This window comes from Aotus nancymaae, unplaced genomic scaffold, assembly GCF_030222135.1.
Source record: "Aotus nancymaae isolate 86718 unplaced genomic scaffold, 86718_ANA_hifiasm-v0.15.2.pri h1tg000043l, whole genome shotgun sequence".
Lineage (NCBI taxonomy): Eukaryota > Metazoa > Chordata > Mammalia > Primates > Aotidae > Aotus > Aotus nancymaae.
Window position 1 is genome coordinate 13,915,656 of NW_026988457.1, and position 16,857 is coordinate 13,932,512.

The 16,857-nt window shown below is 36.7% G+C and overlaps 1 protein-coding gene across 1 annotated transcript in view; it reads right to left on the bottom strand.

The window, feature by feature from the left end:
* Positions 1 to 16,857, bottom strand: part of VWA8 (von Willebrand factor A domain containing 8) — a 421,567-nt gene that overhangs the window by 232,784 nt on the left and 171,926 nt on the right. The window contains exons 19-20 of the mRNA XM_012476777.2: positions 15,974 to 16,080; positions 10,511 to 10,582 (exon numbers count right to left, since the gene is read on the bottom strand). Of these exons, the coding sequence (XP_012332200.2) occupies positions 10,511 to 10,582; positions 15,974 to 16,080 (179 nt within the window). The remainder of the gene's footprint in view (positions 1 to 10,510; positions 10,583 to 15,973; positions 16,081 to 16,857) is intronic.

Here is a 16,857-nt window from a genome sequence, read left to right on the forward strand (position 1 = left end):
GATTAGCAGTAAAATTCCTTACAGAAAAGGGGCTTTGGCGCTTTTCTTTCTGGACAAGAAAAAAATACAGAATGTAGGAAATTCTATCCATGTTCTATCGAAGGAGGAGAGAGAGAAAGAAATGGAGTAGGAGAAAGGGGCTAAAAAGGAACGAAGAGTCAAAGAGAAAATTAGTCTAGGAAAGGGATTTGGGCTAAATGTTGGGACTTGAATGCTGAAGGATTTGTGACAGGACTTGAAGGATCCCTGCAACAGCAGCTAAACTTGCAAGCATGCTCATCAGCCCTCTGTGAGTCTCACTTAAACAAGATCCTTCAGACACTCTCTCCTGAACAATTACCTTTCCACTTCCATATCTTTGCTTATGTGATTTCTTTTGACTACAATAGCTCATCTTTTCACATCTGTCTGTCATCTTCTACTCCCCCATCTAGTCTTCTTATGAAATATTTCAACTCCTCTGAAGCTTTGCCTATCTGTCCCATTGTTTTCTCTCTTTTAACTCTCAGCACCAGAATGATTTCCTCCTTTGGGTTCCTAAACCACTCTCTTTCACCAATGTACTCTAGCAATGTGACAGGTCCTTGGCAGGTAGACACGCTTGCTCCTTGAGGCCAAAATCACCCCCTATTCAGGTCTCTTAATGCCACAGAGTCAAAGATCAGTCAGTTCCCTGCATGTTTTCTAAGGTTCAGAAGGGACAACAGTGAGGAAGCAAATCCTGATCTTGTCTTCAACAATTTAAAAAAATGGACCCATGCCTATGTTCAGCTTTCTTGCATGTTCACTGAAACTTGTCTACTGTGGGCCTTAGTTCCCTCCAATTTTTAAATAATTTTCATAAAGTTAGTGCAGCTTGTATAATAGTTAGAGATGTTCTTTGCATAGGGTGCTTATTTCTTTGTTAGCAAAGTGTCCACATGGGCTGGGCACAGTGGCTCATGCCTGCAATCCCAACACTTTGGGAGGCTGAGGCGGGCAGATTACCTGAAGTCAGGAGTTCAAGACCAGCCTGACCAACATGGAGAAAGCTGGTCTCTACTAAAAATAAAAAATTAGCCAGGCATAGTGGTGCATGCCTGTAATCCCAGCTACTCGGAGGCTGAGGCAGGAGAATCACTTGAACCCAGGAGGTGGAGGATGCAATGAGCTGAGATTGAGCCACTGCACTCCAGCCTGGGCAACAAGAGAGAAACTCTGTCAGAAATAAAAAAAAAAAAAAGAAAAGAAAAGTCATCACATGAATGTCATTAACAAATACCAATTATAGTAAAAAGTAACAAAATAAATAAACTAATATTATAGCAAATCCAGAGAAATAAATTTTAACTGCTTTAAAAAAATCCCATCAAATGTTGAACCTTCTAATTCTTTGCTTAAATGCCTTAAAATACACTATTTTAAGGATTTTGAAGACTGACTATAATCTTTGCTATCCCTCATTTTACCACCACCTGAGCCTAGATTGCTCATCTGAACAGAGAGGGCTGAGACAAGCTAATCTCCAAACACTATTTTACAATGATATTCTTTCGTCTTATAACAAAGTGAGAGATCATTGCTAATGATCATTGGAAATTACTTATTTACAAAATTCTTTCAATACATATACGTTACTTTTGTAATCAGAAAAAAATTATTAAAACTGAATAATAAATAATTCTAAACAGTCATACAAACAGGTTCCAGTAGTCAGAAGTCAGATGAGAAAATGTACATTTCAATTACATTACTAGTTTGCATGGCTCTAAAACACAATCCTTATAAAGCTCCCTATCAAAGTCATAACCTGCTTTTCACATGAAAATAAGAAAATCTACATCCCTGTATTTTCCCTTTGAAAGACTGTGTTGCTATAAATGGCAAAGATGTAGTTTTGGGCAGTGTGGTCAGCCACCAGGTATAACCAAAGCAGCCATTACAAATACTACGGAGGCGGTGGGGGGAGATCAATGTGTCTGCAGAAACCAATTCAGATTCAAAATAAGTGCAAGAAAAAATACTCACTAAGAAACAATGGATAGACAAACTAAACTGGCAGAAAGAATGCGGCAGAATGCCAAAGAATTTCCACACTGTAATTCGGGCAACTTCATTAACTAAGGGGTTTGAGAAGGAACACAAAATAATTTAAAATAAAAATGAGTGCCACTGCATTTGATGAAACCAAGTATTTCATAGCCTTGGGATCCCCAGGCTGCTAGAGCTATTAGACACTATGTTATCAAATTCCCTGCTGCCACTTCCAGCTGGGGACACAGGCAAGAAAATTTCTGGACAAACTGTTCAGTGCCTCTACAGATATTAAACAATTATGCTGTCATAGCAACATGGTATATTTCTGATGGTGCACAGTAGCAATCTGCCAGGGCTTAGTTCAAATTATTAAAGAGCAAAATTCACACATTCTTTAGTTTTAGCAATAAAATACTCACAGTATCTCAATATGAAATAATTCAACATTTACTAAACCTCTACCAGGAGAAAAATAGAATCTCTGATCACAATAAGTTAGAAATTAATAGACAGAATGAGATACAAAGAATTATATAGTTAAAATGTTCATAGAGTGTTGCTTAGTAGGCATTAAATATATGTTTATTGATTTTCAGAGTGTATAAAAGAGTTTAAAAATCAAATGCTATTAAAACTCAGAAGAATGAATCATTTCCTACCTGGAAAAAATAGATATGGCATAATTTCATTGTATAAATTAATCATGAAATTAAATCGGCCTAGTGAAATTTACTTTTAAAATATTTTCTCAATTTTATTAAATTGAGAAAATATTATAAAGAGAATTTCATTAATATTAGTATAATGAGAATTTCATTAATATTAGTATAATGAGAATTCCATTAATATTAGTATAATTCTAAATGTTTATATACATAAAAATGGGTCTATACCTCTCAGGATAAAGATAACAGGAGAGTACATCGTTCCTCTTTCAAAGAGACTTAGTAGGCACATCAACTAAATCCAATGGCCAGGCTTTGTTTTGATGTAGATTAGAACAAATCAATTATAAAACAATATCTTTTTTTTTTTTTTTGAGACAGAATCTTGTTCTACTGCCCAGGTTGGAATGTAGTGGCCTAATCTTGGCTCACTGCAACCTGTACCTCCTGGGGTCAGGTAATCCTCCCACCTCAGCCTCCCAAGTAGCTGGGACTACGGGTGCACGCCACCATGCCCAGATAATTAATTTTTGTATTTTTTGTAGAGACAGGATTTTACTATATTGCCCAGGCTGGTCTAGAACTTCTGGGATCAAGGCATCTGCCTACCTCAGCCTCCCAAAGTGCTGAAATTGCAGGTGTGAGCCATTATACTCAGTCAAAAATAATACTTTCAAGTTAACTGGGGAAAACTGAAAAGAGAGCATCAGGTTGTATGAAGGGATTATTGTTAATTTGTTAGGTGTAATAATAAAAGTGTGTCATGTTAGAGATAAATGGTGAAATATCTATAAGAAAAATGATATGCAAAAGAATAATATATTAAAAGATGACATACAAAAAAGTGTTGGGATAACAGATAAAGCAACCTCTGTCTCCCAGGTTCAAATGTTTCTCCTGCCTCAGCTTCCCAAGTAACTGGGATTACAGGCTTGTACCACCACACCTGGCTAATTTTTGTATTTTTAGTAGATACAGGGTTTCACCATGTTGGCCAGGCGGTTCTCAAACGCCCGACCTCAGGTGATCTGCCCGCCTGGGCCTCCCGAAGTGCTGGGATTACAGGTGTGAGCCACCACATCCAGCCAAAAAAATAATTCTTACGTAAGGGTACTTGAACATTTCAGAACACCACATTCCTAAAATATGTTTTGGCTTCAAATATCTGATAAAAAGCAACTATCTCTCAAAACATACGTATTCTTACACAAAAACAGAGATTCAGTCTTAGGGACTTTTTTTTTTTAATTTTTATTTTTGAGACAGGGTCTAGCTCTGTCACCCAGGACGGAGTACGATGACGTTATCTCAGCTCATTGCAACCTCTGCCTCCCAAGCTCAAGCAATCCTTCTGCCTAAGCATTCCAAGTAGCTGGGACTACAGGTGCATGCCACCACGCCTGGCTAATTTTTGTATTTTTTGTAGAGATGGGGTTTTCCCATATTGCCTACACAGGTCTCAAACTCCTAGACTCAAGCAATTCACCCACCTTAGCCTCCCAAAATGCTAGGATTACAGGCATGAGCCACTGCACCCAACAAGGACTTTTTTAAACAAAAAGAAATATGGTAATTATATGGCTGATTCTATAGCCCCAAATTTTCACAATCAATATTTTGCATATCGAATTGAATATGACACTACACATCAAAAGAAAAGCAGGTATGGGAAGGCAAGGAAGGCAGGAAACTTATTATTGAGCTACAGCTGGCATAGAAAAAGCATCATTGGCTAGAAAATACATAGCCATCTCTCTTTTTGTTAAATACAAAGTCATACTATGACTTAAAAAAAAAGCTCAGCATGAAACTCTTACTAATATAAAACATACATATGATGTTATAATTATAATAGGTATAAAATAATGCATGTTATAGCATATTAAAGTGGTTTTATAATATGCAGCATTATACTCTAAGTGACCCTCAAACATGTATAATTTCAGGGTGCCCTATCCCACTTGGCAGAAAGGCAGCAATTCTGCTGCACTTACTAGAGAGACTGTGTGCTGTGTCATAAAATCTCATGCAGAAAATAGAAAGAATTTTTAAAAATCAATTTTATTATTAATAAGGGGAAAGCTACTTTATTTTGCTATGACAAGTGGTGCTTGTGGGACTGTTTTTAGCTTCCCAATAGATATAAAATGTTTTCTAATATCATAGATTCTTAGAAAAGATAATATCTGCAAGAAAAAGGTAAGATCGAGTTTAATAAAGATGATAAACCTTGAGATACCTCTAAATCAGCACCCATTCTCTTTAATTTCCTCATTGTAAAAGTTGCCACTGGTAACAGAGCAGTCTTCTAAAACATTTCTAGGTATGATATCAAGTGATGAAACATTTCTTTCATAGAAGTCAGCCAGTTTCTAGTTTGCAAAGAGAAGGTTGTGTAGACTGGATATATCTATAGACAATGTTTTAGAAGGAGAAAGAAAGGAGCCCAATCAATTGCTACAAGTCATTCATTTGCTTTCAAAATAAATCGTGTGATTAAAATAGGCATTTTCACAGGGAGCTGCCGACCTTAGATGATCGCCCACCTTGGCCTCCCAAAGTGCTGGGATTACAGGTGTGAGACACCAGGCTCAGCAGCATTTTTAAAGCTACTGAAGAAGGACCTGAGTTGCTATTACTGCAAAAATACACATTCCCAAATAAATAACTCTCCTCGATGATCAGTACCTCACGACAGCACAGAGAAAGAAAACATGTAAACTCCACACCAGTCCTTAGCAAAGCACAGCTCTGTGTGGTACTGCATTTGCCAAGGAATACTACAGGTGGCTCTGTACTCCCTTATACCTACCAAGCGGAAGCAGCCAAGAGTCTAACCATAAAATCTTGCTCAGATCTTGGCATAGATGTTACCTTATGAAAACACATTAGAAAGTAATTGAAGTTGGCTAAAGGACTCAAAAAGTTCTATTTAGATTTTAACCAGCCACCTTGATCCAATTTCCACCCGACCTTGTAAATGCAAGCACAAGCAAAGTTATATATGATTTAATTAGCTAAATACTAATCAGCACTTTGTTATTAGAAATGTTAAAATAATTAGCATTTCATTATTCTGTCTTAGTGATAACATTGCCAGTCTCTGAACCTGTCATCATGGAACTATATCCAGTTGAATGGGCTACTTAACTATTTACTCTCTTGAGAGGTAGATTTTATCTAATTCATTTGTCTCCCTCACTTAAACAGTTGCAAGCTCAGAGAAAATGAAATTTCAATTTGTCTTATAACCCCCTGAAAACAATCCAACTAAGACTAAATTTTAAATTCATATTACTTCTAAATAATTTTGGCTACTCATTAGGAATTTATTTATATATTTAATTTATTGTATTTTTTTTTAAATGGAGTCTTGCTCTGTCTTCCAGGCTGGAATGTAGTGGCGTGATCTTGGCTCACGGTGGCCTCCAGCTCCCAGGTTCATGATTCTCCTGTCTCAGCCTCCTGAGTACCTGGGACTACAAGAACGTGCCACTCCACCCTTTTTTTTTTTTTCTTTTAATAGAGACAGGATTTTGCCATGTTGGCCAGGCTGGTCTCGAACTCCTGGCCTCAAGTGATCTGCTCCCCTTGGCCTCCCAAAGTGCTGGGATGAGTACCACGCCCTGCCAGGAATTTATTTCAGATAGTCCTCTAAAATCTAGTAATTAATTCAGCAAGTATTTGTTGAATGTCTCCTGTATGCAAGACATCAGGGAGGACACAAAAATAATGAAGACTCTTTCTCTCTCTTTCATAGAGATGATGGGTAAATGTATAAATCTATCTGGAGCCCAAAAGAAATCTGTAAGTAACCTCCTATCACAGTTCAGAGAGTGAAGTCATGCCTTCAAGCCATAGTGTTCACAAGGACTTTATTAAAGAAGTATATTGTAGAATATTATGGCCAGAGAGATCCCAGAAAATATCCATTCCAACCCTATAATTTTATAGATAAGAAAAAGGAAAAGGTCCTAATTAGAAGGAGTAACTATTTACTCAGCATCACATATCAGTTGATATCACAGATATCAAATTACTCAATAACAAATTACTGAACTATCACAGAGAGTTAAAAAAATCTGAAAAAGAAGGTAGATCTTTGGGTTCCCAGCTTACTCCTTTTCCATGATGCCATGTTTCCACTCTGAGGTTAAGAAAATGTGAATAGGCAAAGATAAAGGAAGGAAGAGGGTGTGCTGGCAAAGATCAGAGGTTGAAATATAACACTGATAAGAAGGTATGTTTGGGAAACAGAGTAATTTATCTGAGGACAAGAGTTTATGGGGAGAAATCAGACACCAGGCTGAAAGCAGAGCAGGATTAGACCATGGAGGACATCGAATGACAGTCTAAGAGAGCTAGACTTTTTCACTATATAATATAATAAACATAAGTAGCAGAATTTACTTACAAAATACAAATGTTCTTTCAACATTGATACTATGATATAACACTGATGCTCTTAGAGGTTTATAATGAAAGAACAGAAAACTCTTTTGCTATGAAAAGGGCCAGCTAAACATAGCAACTTATACTAAATATAATCTCTCTTTGTAATTTCTCCCAAGTGGAGAGTGGCAGGAGAGGGGTACAAGAAGGCAAGACACTGATCTGCTGACCACAGATGGTGTTTGTGATAGAACTGATAGAAAAGTAAAAGTTTGTGCCACCCCATGGCTCCTGCCTTGCTCTTCCTGAGGATCTTCAACTTGCAGGCTCTATCTAGCTGAATCCTGAACCAGTCCTAGACAGGATTGAAAATTGGTGCATTTGCCCATCCTTACCAGATGCTGGAGTCCAACTGAGAGAATGTGTTCTCTTTCTGGGCCCACAAGGGGGAGTAGTTTTAAGGGCAAGAACTTCCCACTGCCATGCCCCTCTTCCATCTCTCTCCATCCAGGAGATTTAACAGTTTGTTTTAATTTTCTCGCGCATGGGGAAGGGTCAAAAGTCAATCATTCCAGCGGAAGTTCTAAGGAACTCCTTTCATTGGCCAGGGGTCTTGGAGAAGGTGGGGTTTCCTCTCAGGTTAAAAGTCCCCTTCTTCCACACCCCCTTGGGACTCCATGTTTGGACCCCCTTCCATGACTCCCTTCGTGGAAGCTTTCTCTCTCCTGGATTTCCCCTCTGGGGTTCTTTCTCTCTTGTCCTCTCTCTTTCTTCGTTCTCTCTTGTTCTCTCTATCTCTCTCTCTTCGTTCTCTCTCTCTCTCTCTCTCTCTCTCTCTCTCTCTTTCTCTCTTGGAAGCTATCTCTCTTTCTGTACCTAAATAAATCACTTTTCTGCAAACACTTTTTGAGTCTGGTATTTACGAGCGTACTGCGCTGTGGTCTCCTCTCCCATTCTTGAGAGAGTGATAGACCAAGAACCTGGAGAAATGTCCTCTCAGGGGAACTGAGGGCTCCCCTGAACCCCTGAACCCCAAAACACAACCATCTTTCTATGGAGTTGTAGCTGCTCTTCCCTCCATCCCACTGCCTAGCCCTTTGCTCTAAGCTCTAATGCCTTATTCCTTCCTTTAGGACTAGAAACAGATGAGAGATAGCATATTAGATTTTATGCCAAGGTGTGTATAGCACTCTAGGACAATTCCAAAAAACTTTAACAGTCACTGTTTCACTCATCATAAAGCAGAAGAAAACCTCTGTTCTATTTCACACTTCACTCTGCACAGCTCTCCCCAGACCTCCACAGGTTAGACAATGCTTTCTGTCTCTCTGGTTATTGGCTAGGCATTAACTTCAACCTTTTAACCTAGAAGCCCCTCCTGAAACTCTATCTATTACCTGCTCCATTGTAAGTGCTACCTTTGCCAAGAAACCAACTGCACCCAACTCATCAAACCCTTAGGATAGCAATACCATGGGAGATATTTCAAAACCATTTGGACACCATACCTTTAACTCTAGGGACCTTCCTTTTGAAAGCCTGCACCTTAGAAAAATTATTCCTTAAGCCCCAGTTCTGTACAGTCTTGGTCTATTCTCTTCTCCATGCTGGTCTGCTGCTGCTGGGATGCCAACAGCCTCTGTGTCTCAGGCCATTCAGACGATGGCAGAAGTTCTGAAAAGGACACACTGAGTGCACCAAAGTTTAACTTACAAAAAGTTTGTGAAACTCTTACAAAAAGTTTACAATGTATTTTGGGCTATATACGACTTGAATGTCCACAGAGCCAATGTTTTTCAAAGTGAGATGAGAATTGTGACTTCCTGGGTTTCAATATCAAGAACCAAATACTGACTGTTAACTCATCTTCATCTTCCCACTCTGGCATATAGGCTAATCTTTTATTTTTCAGTGAAAAAAATAGGTAGGATTTTTCAAACAGTTGGAATTAAAGGATCATAAATAATTTATTGTTCTATTTTTAATTATTTTAAAAAATGAAACATTTTTCATTTTTAAAAGTAATATTCAAAAGTGAATATTACTTTTAAATTATACAGTGATACACAGGTATTTAGCTGACAGAACTGAGTACTGTGTGAAGTACTTCTCATACATTATCTCATGACATCCTTACATTACATTAGCCCAAGGAGACCATACTATTTTTATTCCCAGGTTAGACATCAGGAAACTGAGCCTTAGTTAGATAAGCAATTTGCCCAAAGTCATACAAACATATGTGGAAGAGTTGCTGTTGAGCCTCTAGTCATCTAACCTCCAAGCCTATGCACTCAAATCAATAAACCACTTAACTGGCCCATTTTTTATTTTTTATTTTAAATCAGTACTTTAAAATGGTAAGTTTGAGGAACTAAATATATAAAGAGTATATATTATTTTAAAAAGTACAAAAAAGAAAAAAAATAGAAACCAAACTTTAGAAACCTTGTTACCCTTAATTTAAGACCAATTTAAAAAACCAAAAGTGCTGTTCATTGTGAGCCTGAAAATTCAATTGAGGAAAATTATCAGGCCCTGTAAACCTAAAATTTCCATCCGTTCCTCCATAAACATGCATTGAGTGTCTACTATGTAACAGGTTCCATGCTAGAAGCTGAGGGCAGAGATGAATAAGAAAAACATGATATCTGCTCTCAAGGGACATATAGACAAGTTACAAAGACAGTCATGTAGTATGACTAGTATGATAAAAGAGAGATAAAAGGGAGTAGAAGCAGGAAAAACCCATTCAGCCAGGGACAAGGGAAGACCTCCCTTCCAGGAGTTAAAGAGAGGATATATGGGAAGAAGACAGGAAGTTCTCCCTGCAGAAGGAGGAACGTGTACCGGGGACCAGAGCAGAGATAAATAACTGAACAGATAAGAAACTGCAGAGTGCCTCAAGCCAACACAGTGACAGAAAGAAGGGACCATGGCTTAGGACTAGAGGGGTGGGCAGAGGGTGAATCCTGTAGGACTGCATACCATACTGAAGACTCAGACTGTACCTAACAGCAATGGGGAACCAATTTCAGCAAAAAGAGAGACTCAATTAGATTTTAGTTTTACAAGTATCAATCTGACTACAGATACTACAGAATGGACAGTAAATAAGAATGGGTATAAAGTGGGGATGGAGCTATCATAGGAAACTATTGCTGTAATCCAGGTGACAGGTGAAGATCACTGGGGCTACAGTGACAGATGTGGACGAGAGTAGATAACTATAAGACAGAATGAATAGAACTTGGTGAGAGATAGAATGGAGGGTGATGAGGTAATTTTGAAGTTTAAAGGGTAGCAGACTTCCATCATTTAATTAAACTAGTCATTTAATAGGGGAAAACAAACTGATCCCAACAAGAAGAAAGTTACTGCTTTTAAATTGTTACTATCATCTTTTCATTAGTACCTAGATTTTAGCCATAACTCACCTGGTTGCCAACCAACAGTAAGTGTTCTCCAAGGAGAAAGTCTTTCAGCATATCTTCCATCACTAGCATGTGCTAGAGAAAAAAGAACTAGAGGTTAACTGTGTTTTGTACAATCAAGGTGAGATATCTTTATAGAATATAAACATCTATTATAATAAATAATAATCAAGTGATATGATTTAACACAAAATTAATTATGTGGTTATAAGTAAATTATATAACCGTTTAGGTCACTGATACTGAAAACCTGAAATAGTCCACCTGAGCAAGACTAAGCAACTGACCAATATTTTGGAGTTTTTATAATTCAACTCAGATATTTTTTACCTATTATACTATGTAGAGTTGGTTTATAATTTCATATGATTATTTAAATTGACACTTGCTAATGTAAATATACAAAGACTTACTAAAATAACTGGACATTTCCAGGGAACATTTTATATTGACTTGTTCTTAACCATTACTTTTAAAGCTATGGATAGCTTCAGAATTAAAAATATACTATTTACCTTCCATACTTTTTAATTTGAATTATGACACAATAGAATAAAAGAACAAGATTAAGGTTGCTCACAATAGCCACAGAGGAAATTACATTGCTCTTTTGCATCTTGAAAAAATAGGACACCTGTAAGTAGGTCATGAGGGTTCTTTGGGGCTGGGAAGAGATCTACACTCTAGCACAATTAATATTCCTATTACTTTCTCTTGGTTTTCTGTATCAAATCAATAGCAGATTCATAAGTTATTGAAGTTCCCTATTTGTAAAGTTAATTGAAGTTCCCTATTTGTAAAAAGGCAAATTAACCTTCTGAATCTAATACATGCTGCAGATATTTTTCTAGTGTTACTTGCTTTTCTTTTTAAAATTTCATTTATGGTGCTTCATATATATTGCATTATAAATATAAATTATATATAGTAGATATAAAAATATAAATATATTTTATATTTACATATAAACTATACATATGCATACAAATTTTTCTTATTACTTGTCAAATTTAATAGTATTTTCTTTCAATTTCTTTCTTAGAAGAAAACCTGAGAAAGTGTTTAATTTCCTTCAGGAACAAATGAGTATTCCTTGATGTTTATTTTGGTGATTTTTATTTTCAAAAATTATTTCAGATACACCATGGAGCTAGAGTTTTAACAAGGCTTGAAGTGAGGTGAGTATATCCATTAACTGTGTATTCTTAAACACTTTTAAATGGATATAAGGCATATTCTTTAAGAATAAAAAGAGACACTATTAATAACTATGCTGGGACAATAAGTATTAGCAGAGGCTACGTTTAGCAAACAAAGATAAATGGTTATCCTATAAAACAGAGTCCTAGAACATCATTTTAAGTTGAGTTCTGGTGGCAATATGGTATGGAGACCTCTTCCTTTTCACTAAGATGAAAAGTCAGTGCCAATTCCAGAAAATGCTAAGTTCTTTCAATAATAAATGGGCTAATCTACATTGAAAAGTTGGTGTAAGTACCTAAATAGCCAAGTAAAGAAAAAAGTAATGTAAATATTGAAAAATAATCCAAACTATATTTGTGTTCCTCTTTACAATTCTCATGTCCTCCTACTTCATGCCCTCATTCATCTAACTAAATTATTCAAATCAACAAACCTTAGCCAAGGCTAAAGTCACTGCCAACATAATTCTCTTAGCCTTTTGACCCACTTAGTACTGCAGACAATTTCCTAGAAGTTTCCTTCCCAGTTTTCCATTTCCCCTGATTCCTTCCTATCTCTCTAACAATCTCTCCCGTAGTTTTCTGAGCTGGATCTTGTTGTAGCAATTCCTTAAATATTGATTTTCCCCACAGTTCCTTCATTTGTTCTCTTTTTACCTTCTTACATGCTTCCCTTTGCAGTCATGGTATCGGGCAGGTTGTGACTACTTGCACCCACCTGAGGGTTGAGGGAGGGCTGTGTGTAGAGTTAGATACCCACATATCAGTGTTCAAAGACCTACCTCTGACCCTGCTCTCCTTAAATCCTCTCATCTATTTCATGGCTTCAATCACCAACTCTACACTAATCTTCAACAGCAAAACTTTCCGTCTTAACTATAGCCTTGTATTTCGGAGTGATCAAACCATTTTATTATTCCCCAGTCACCTAAATTCAACACATCTAAAACTCAACTTATTACTTTCTCCTGAACTTCATTCTTTATCCTGTATCTTTTTCTCCATTTAATGGCATCATTTCCTACCAGCTGACCAAACTCCTAACATCAGCACCCTGCCCACCTTACTCCTCTCTTATCAAGATCCAACTAAACAGCATCTGAGTTGTTAAGCCACCAAAAATCAACTGGATCTATACTTTCTGTTCCATCCCTACAGTTTTGATTGAGGTTTTTATTATCTCCGGCCTAGATTTGTATCAGCTAATTAGCTTCTCTAACTTCAGTCTCCCCTTGAGCCCATGTGTTCTTACAGTACTGACACTTCTTTGTTCAAAATCTTGTCACCTTATTTCTCAAAATTCCTTAAATGACTTCAAATACTTTAGGAGGAAAGGTCATTCCTTACATTTTTGATCTAGTCTCAGCCTCATCTCCTATCACTCTCCTTCTATACTGTCTTTCCAATCACAGGCAGGATTTAGAATAATGTTCTACTTACTCATCTGTTTACTTTTCCACCAGACATTGTGCTCCCTGAGAAAGAATCTCCGCCTTTCATCTAACACAAAGTTCCACTGACTTGATCTCTTAAATAGCCCTGCAATGTGTCCTCTCCACTCTGTCCCCACTGTCACCTCTTTAGTTCAGATCTTTCATAAATTTCACCTGGACTACTGCAATAACCACATAACTAGTTTCTCTTTGCCTTGGTTCTAACTCCTAAACAATACTAAAGAGTAAAAGCAAAGTTACTCAAAGTATAAATGTGCTTAAAATCTTTTAATAACTTCCTCATTTTCTAAATAGAATCCAAATTCCTTAACTAGCAAAACTGAGATCTCCCTCTTTCCTAATTCACCAGCCTCTTCTCTTGACACTCTTCCACTTGCAACCTCAGCTTCTTACCAATGTAGCTCCCTAAATGAGCTACTGTCTCATATAACTAAGTCTCTGCTCATGCTAGTCTCTCTGCCTGAGAGACTCTCCTAGTTGGGTCTGGTTGACCAATTTTCTATAATCATTCCAATCTGGGCCAATCAACCCCATCAAGGCTACCATAAGTAACCTTCACATACTTCCGCTACACTGTGTAGTAACTATGTGTACTTATTTGCAGATTATGAACAACTTGAGCCCTAGAGCTGCATATATTTGTGTGTGTATTTTAATCGCTGTATCCCAATACCTTAGGACAAGACCAGACTCATAGTGGGTATTTTTAAATTCTTACTCATCTAAAACTCTTTAGGCTTATTAAGAGGCTATTAATTTCTCTTTCCTCCAACTTCTCCTCCTTACTGCTACAAGTGTAATATTCCTTAATGAAAGATTTAATGAAGTAAAACTTTCTTTTTTTGAGATGGACCCTCACTCTGTCTCCAGGCTGGAGTGCAGTGGTGCCATCATGGCTCACTGCAACCTCCACCTCCAGCATTCAAGTGATTCTCCTGCCTCAGCCTCCCAAGTAGCTGGGACCACAGGTGCGCACCAACATGCCCAGCTAATTTTTGTATTTTTAGTACAGACAGGGTTTCATCATGTTGGCCAGGATGGTCTCGATCTCTTGACCTCATGATCCATCCACCTTGGCCTTCCTAAGTGCTAGGATTATAGGCGTGAACCACCACGCCTGGCCTGAAGTAATACTCTTTATCATGAACATTCAAAATCTTATTCATTCTTTTATCAATCCATTCAATACATATTTACTTGGCAGTTACTATGTGCCAGGCACTTTGCTATTTGCTGGAAATACTAAATAAAGAAAACATAGAGCTGTGCCTTAGTGATATGGAAAAACACAGTTTAAAAGTCCATTTCAACACAATGTGGTAAGGGGACAACATGGCATAAACAAGAGGATACAGGAGCACCTAAATCTGCAAGAGGCACTGACTACTGCTTCAAAGATGAAGTATAGCATAAAAGGAAGTTAGTACGCACAATGGAAGCAAATTTAATCAAGCTACTGTTGTGGAACTGGTGCAGGTAAAAAAATTTTATTAACGGTTAATTCATAATGCTTTAAGAAGGGAAGGTACGTTTTGGAGACAGCTTATGAAAAGTCCCTCAGGGTCACTGTGTAAAGTTCATGGCAGCCCTGCATCCTAAATATCCATGTCACAAACACCATGGCAACAGACATTGTATTCAAGGGCACAATGGCCTTTGCTGCTACTGAATTTCCTACATTCTTATATCCTGTGAAGTCTTTTTGATCTTTGCCACCATGGAGTTTTTCAAATTGTCACTTATAACAGTTTCCTGCTTCTTTGTCTCTTTGTTCCTCTCCACTATGTGAATAGAGTGTAATACTAGCATTGCTTGGAAATAGTATGTTTTCCTCATAATTATGTTTTTGTCTTTGACAGGCAAGATTTTTTTTTCTACTTTTGTATCTTATAAGTAACTTTATTTTCTGTTCATTTGTCTACTGATTGAGCATTAATGTTACAGAAGAAAAATAAAACCTTAATTGGCTATAGAATGAATGAAAATCAAATCAGGGTTATGCTCTTTTCTATGCCATAGAAAATAATTATAGTTTTGACAGATTTCAGAAATTTTAATCAAGATTTTTATTAAGAATAATATGTCTAGATGCCTATACAGTTAATATAATTTAAAATGTATTATGGAAATTTTAAGTGTGTGTTTTGCTATAAAAGAAATATATGTAGCCACTTGACAGAAAAGTTAGAAGAGAAAAAAATTTTCATATTATAGTTAATTTTCTCTAAAAATATTCTTATTAAAGAAAACATCAATAAAGCTTTCTAGATACAAATTTATATGTCTTAGTGGAAGGTCCATAATTATTGGCTAGTTTACAAGGAGGGAATTCCCTACTTTCCTCCCTTTAAAAAGAAAGGAAAAGGAAAGAAAAGAAAAATACTAGGAATTTGCAAGAAAAGGAAGAGTATGATAAAAAGGATGCACAGGACATATCCCTCTGAACTACTGAAATGTTTTAACAAGCAAGTAAAAGAGAAGATGATAGCTCTATTTTGTTTTAAATTTTAAAATGTTTGCTTTAATTTAAAACTTGTATGTCAAATTACATATGTAATTATATGTATATATCTACAATTTATTACCCTAATCATAGCAACAATTCCTCTAATTTTTAAGTATATCTTTGGAAAAAATTTTGTTTTCTGTCTTTATTTTCTGTTTTAAGTCTTAATAAAAGATGTTCAATACTTCATTTTGCATCATCTAAATTAAATTCAGGAAATTACAAAAATAATTACATGTCAATTTCACTTGAATTGGAGTTTACTACCACAATTTAAGTGATTTATCCAAGAACACATTCTTACCTGAATGTTGTCATAGAACAGAACATCAGGCACTTTCATTTTCTCGTGTGCATTATAGACTGGTGCACTAACAGCACCAATTCTCAGAGATCCAGATGTTACTTCACCTAAACATTTCACACAGGACAGATAATTATTCATAGCACTGTCCTCAGAGACGCCAAGCCATACAACATAGAATGCAGTACAGCTTCAGTAATATCTGTGGATATTAATTTAACACCTAAAGAAATAAGCTTGAGGGTGGTAATAAAATACCATCACTCTAGATACAAAATACTCCAAAAGGTAACACATATTCTTTAAAACAATGTAGACAGCAAACTATATGTGTGTGTGTGTGTGTGTGTGTGTGTATGTGTGTGTGTGTATGTGAGATAGATATATATATATATATATGAGAGAAAGTTAAAAAAAGAATACAGTCAAGCCACTTTCATAAGCTTGTTTGGTCAGAGACTATAACACATATATAAGTTAAATACACTTAAATTCAAAAGCTCCAAAGCATCTTGAATATTATATTTTAGTGTGCACCAATTCAAAAACTCCTTAAGATAATCTCCTATAGCTCTAGTCAAAAATACAGATGAATTAACCTACCACAGAACTCTTAAGTTACTATTTTCAGCCAAGTGAAGTGGCACATGACTGTCATCCAGCACTTTGGGAGGCCAAGGTAGAAGGATCACTTGAGCCTAGGAGTTCAAGACCAGCCTGGGCAACATAGAGAAACCCTGCCCCTATAAAAAAAATTTTAAAAATTAGCCAGGCATGTGTAGTCCCAGCTACTCAAGAGGCTGAGGCAGGAGGATTACTTGAGCCTAGCAGGTTGGGGCTACAGTGAGCCATGATTGCACCACTGTACTATAGCCTGGGTAACA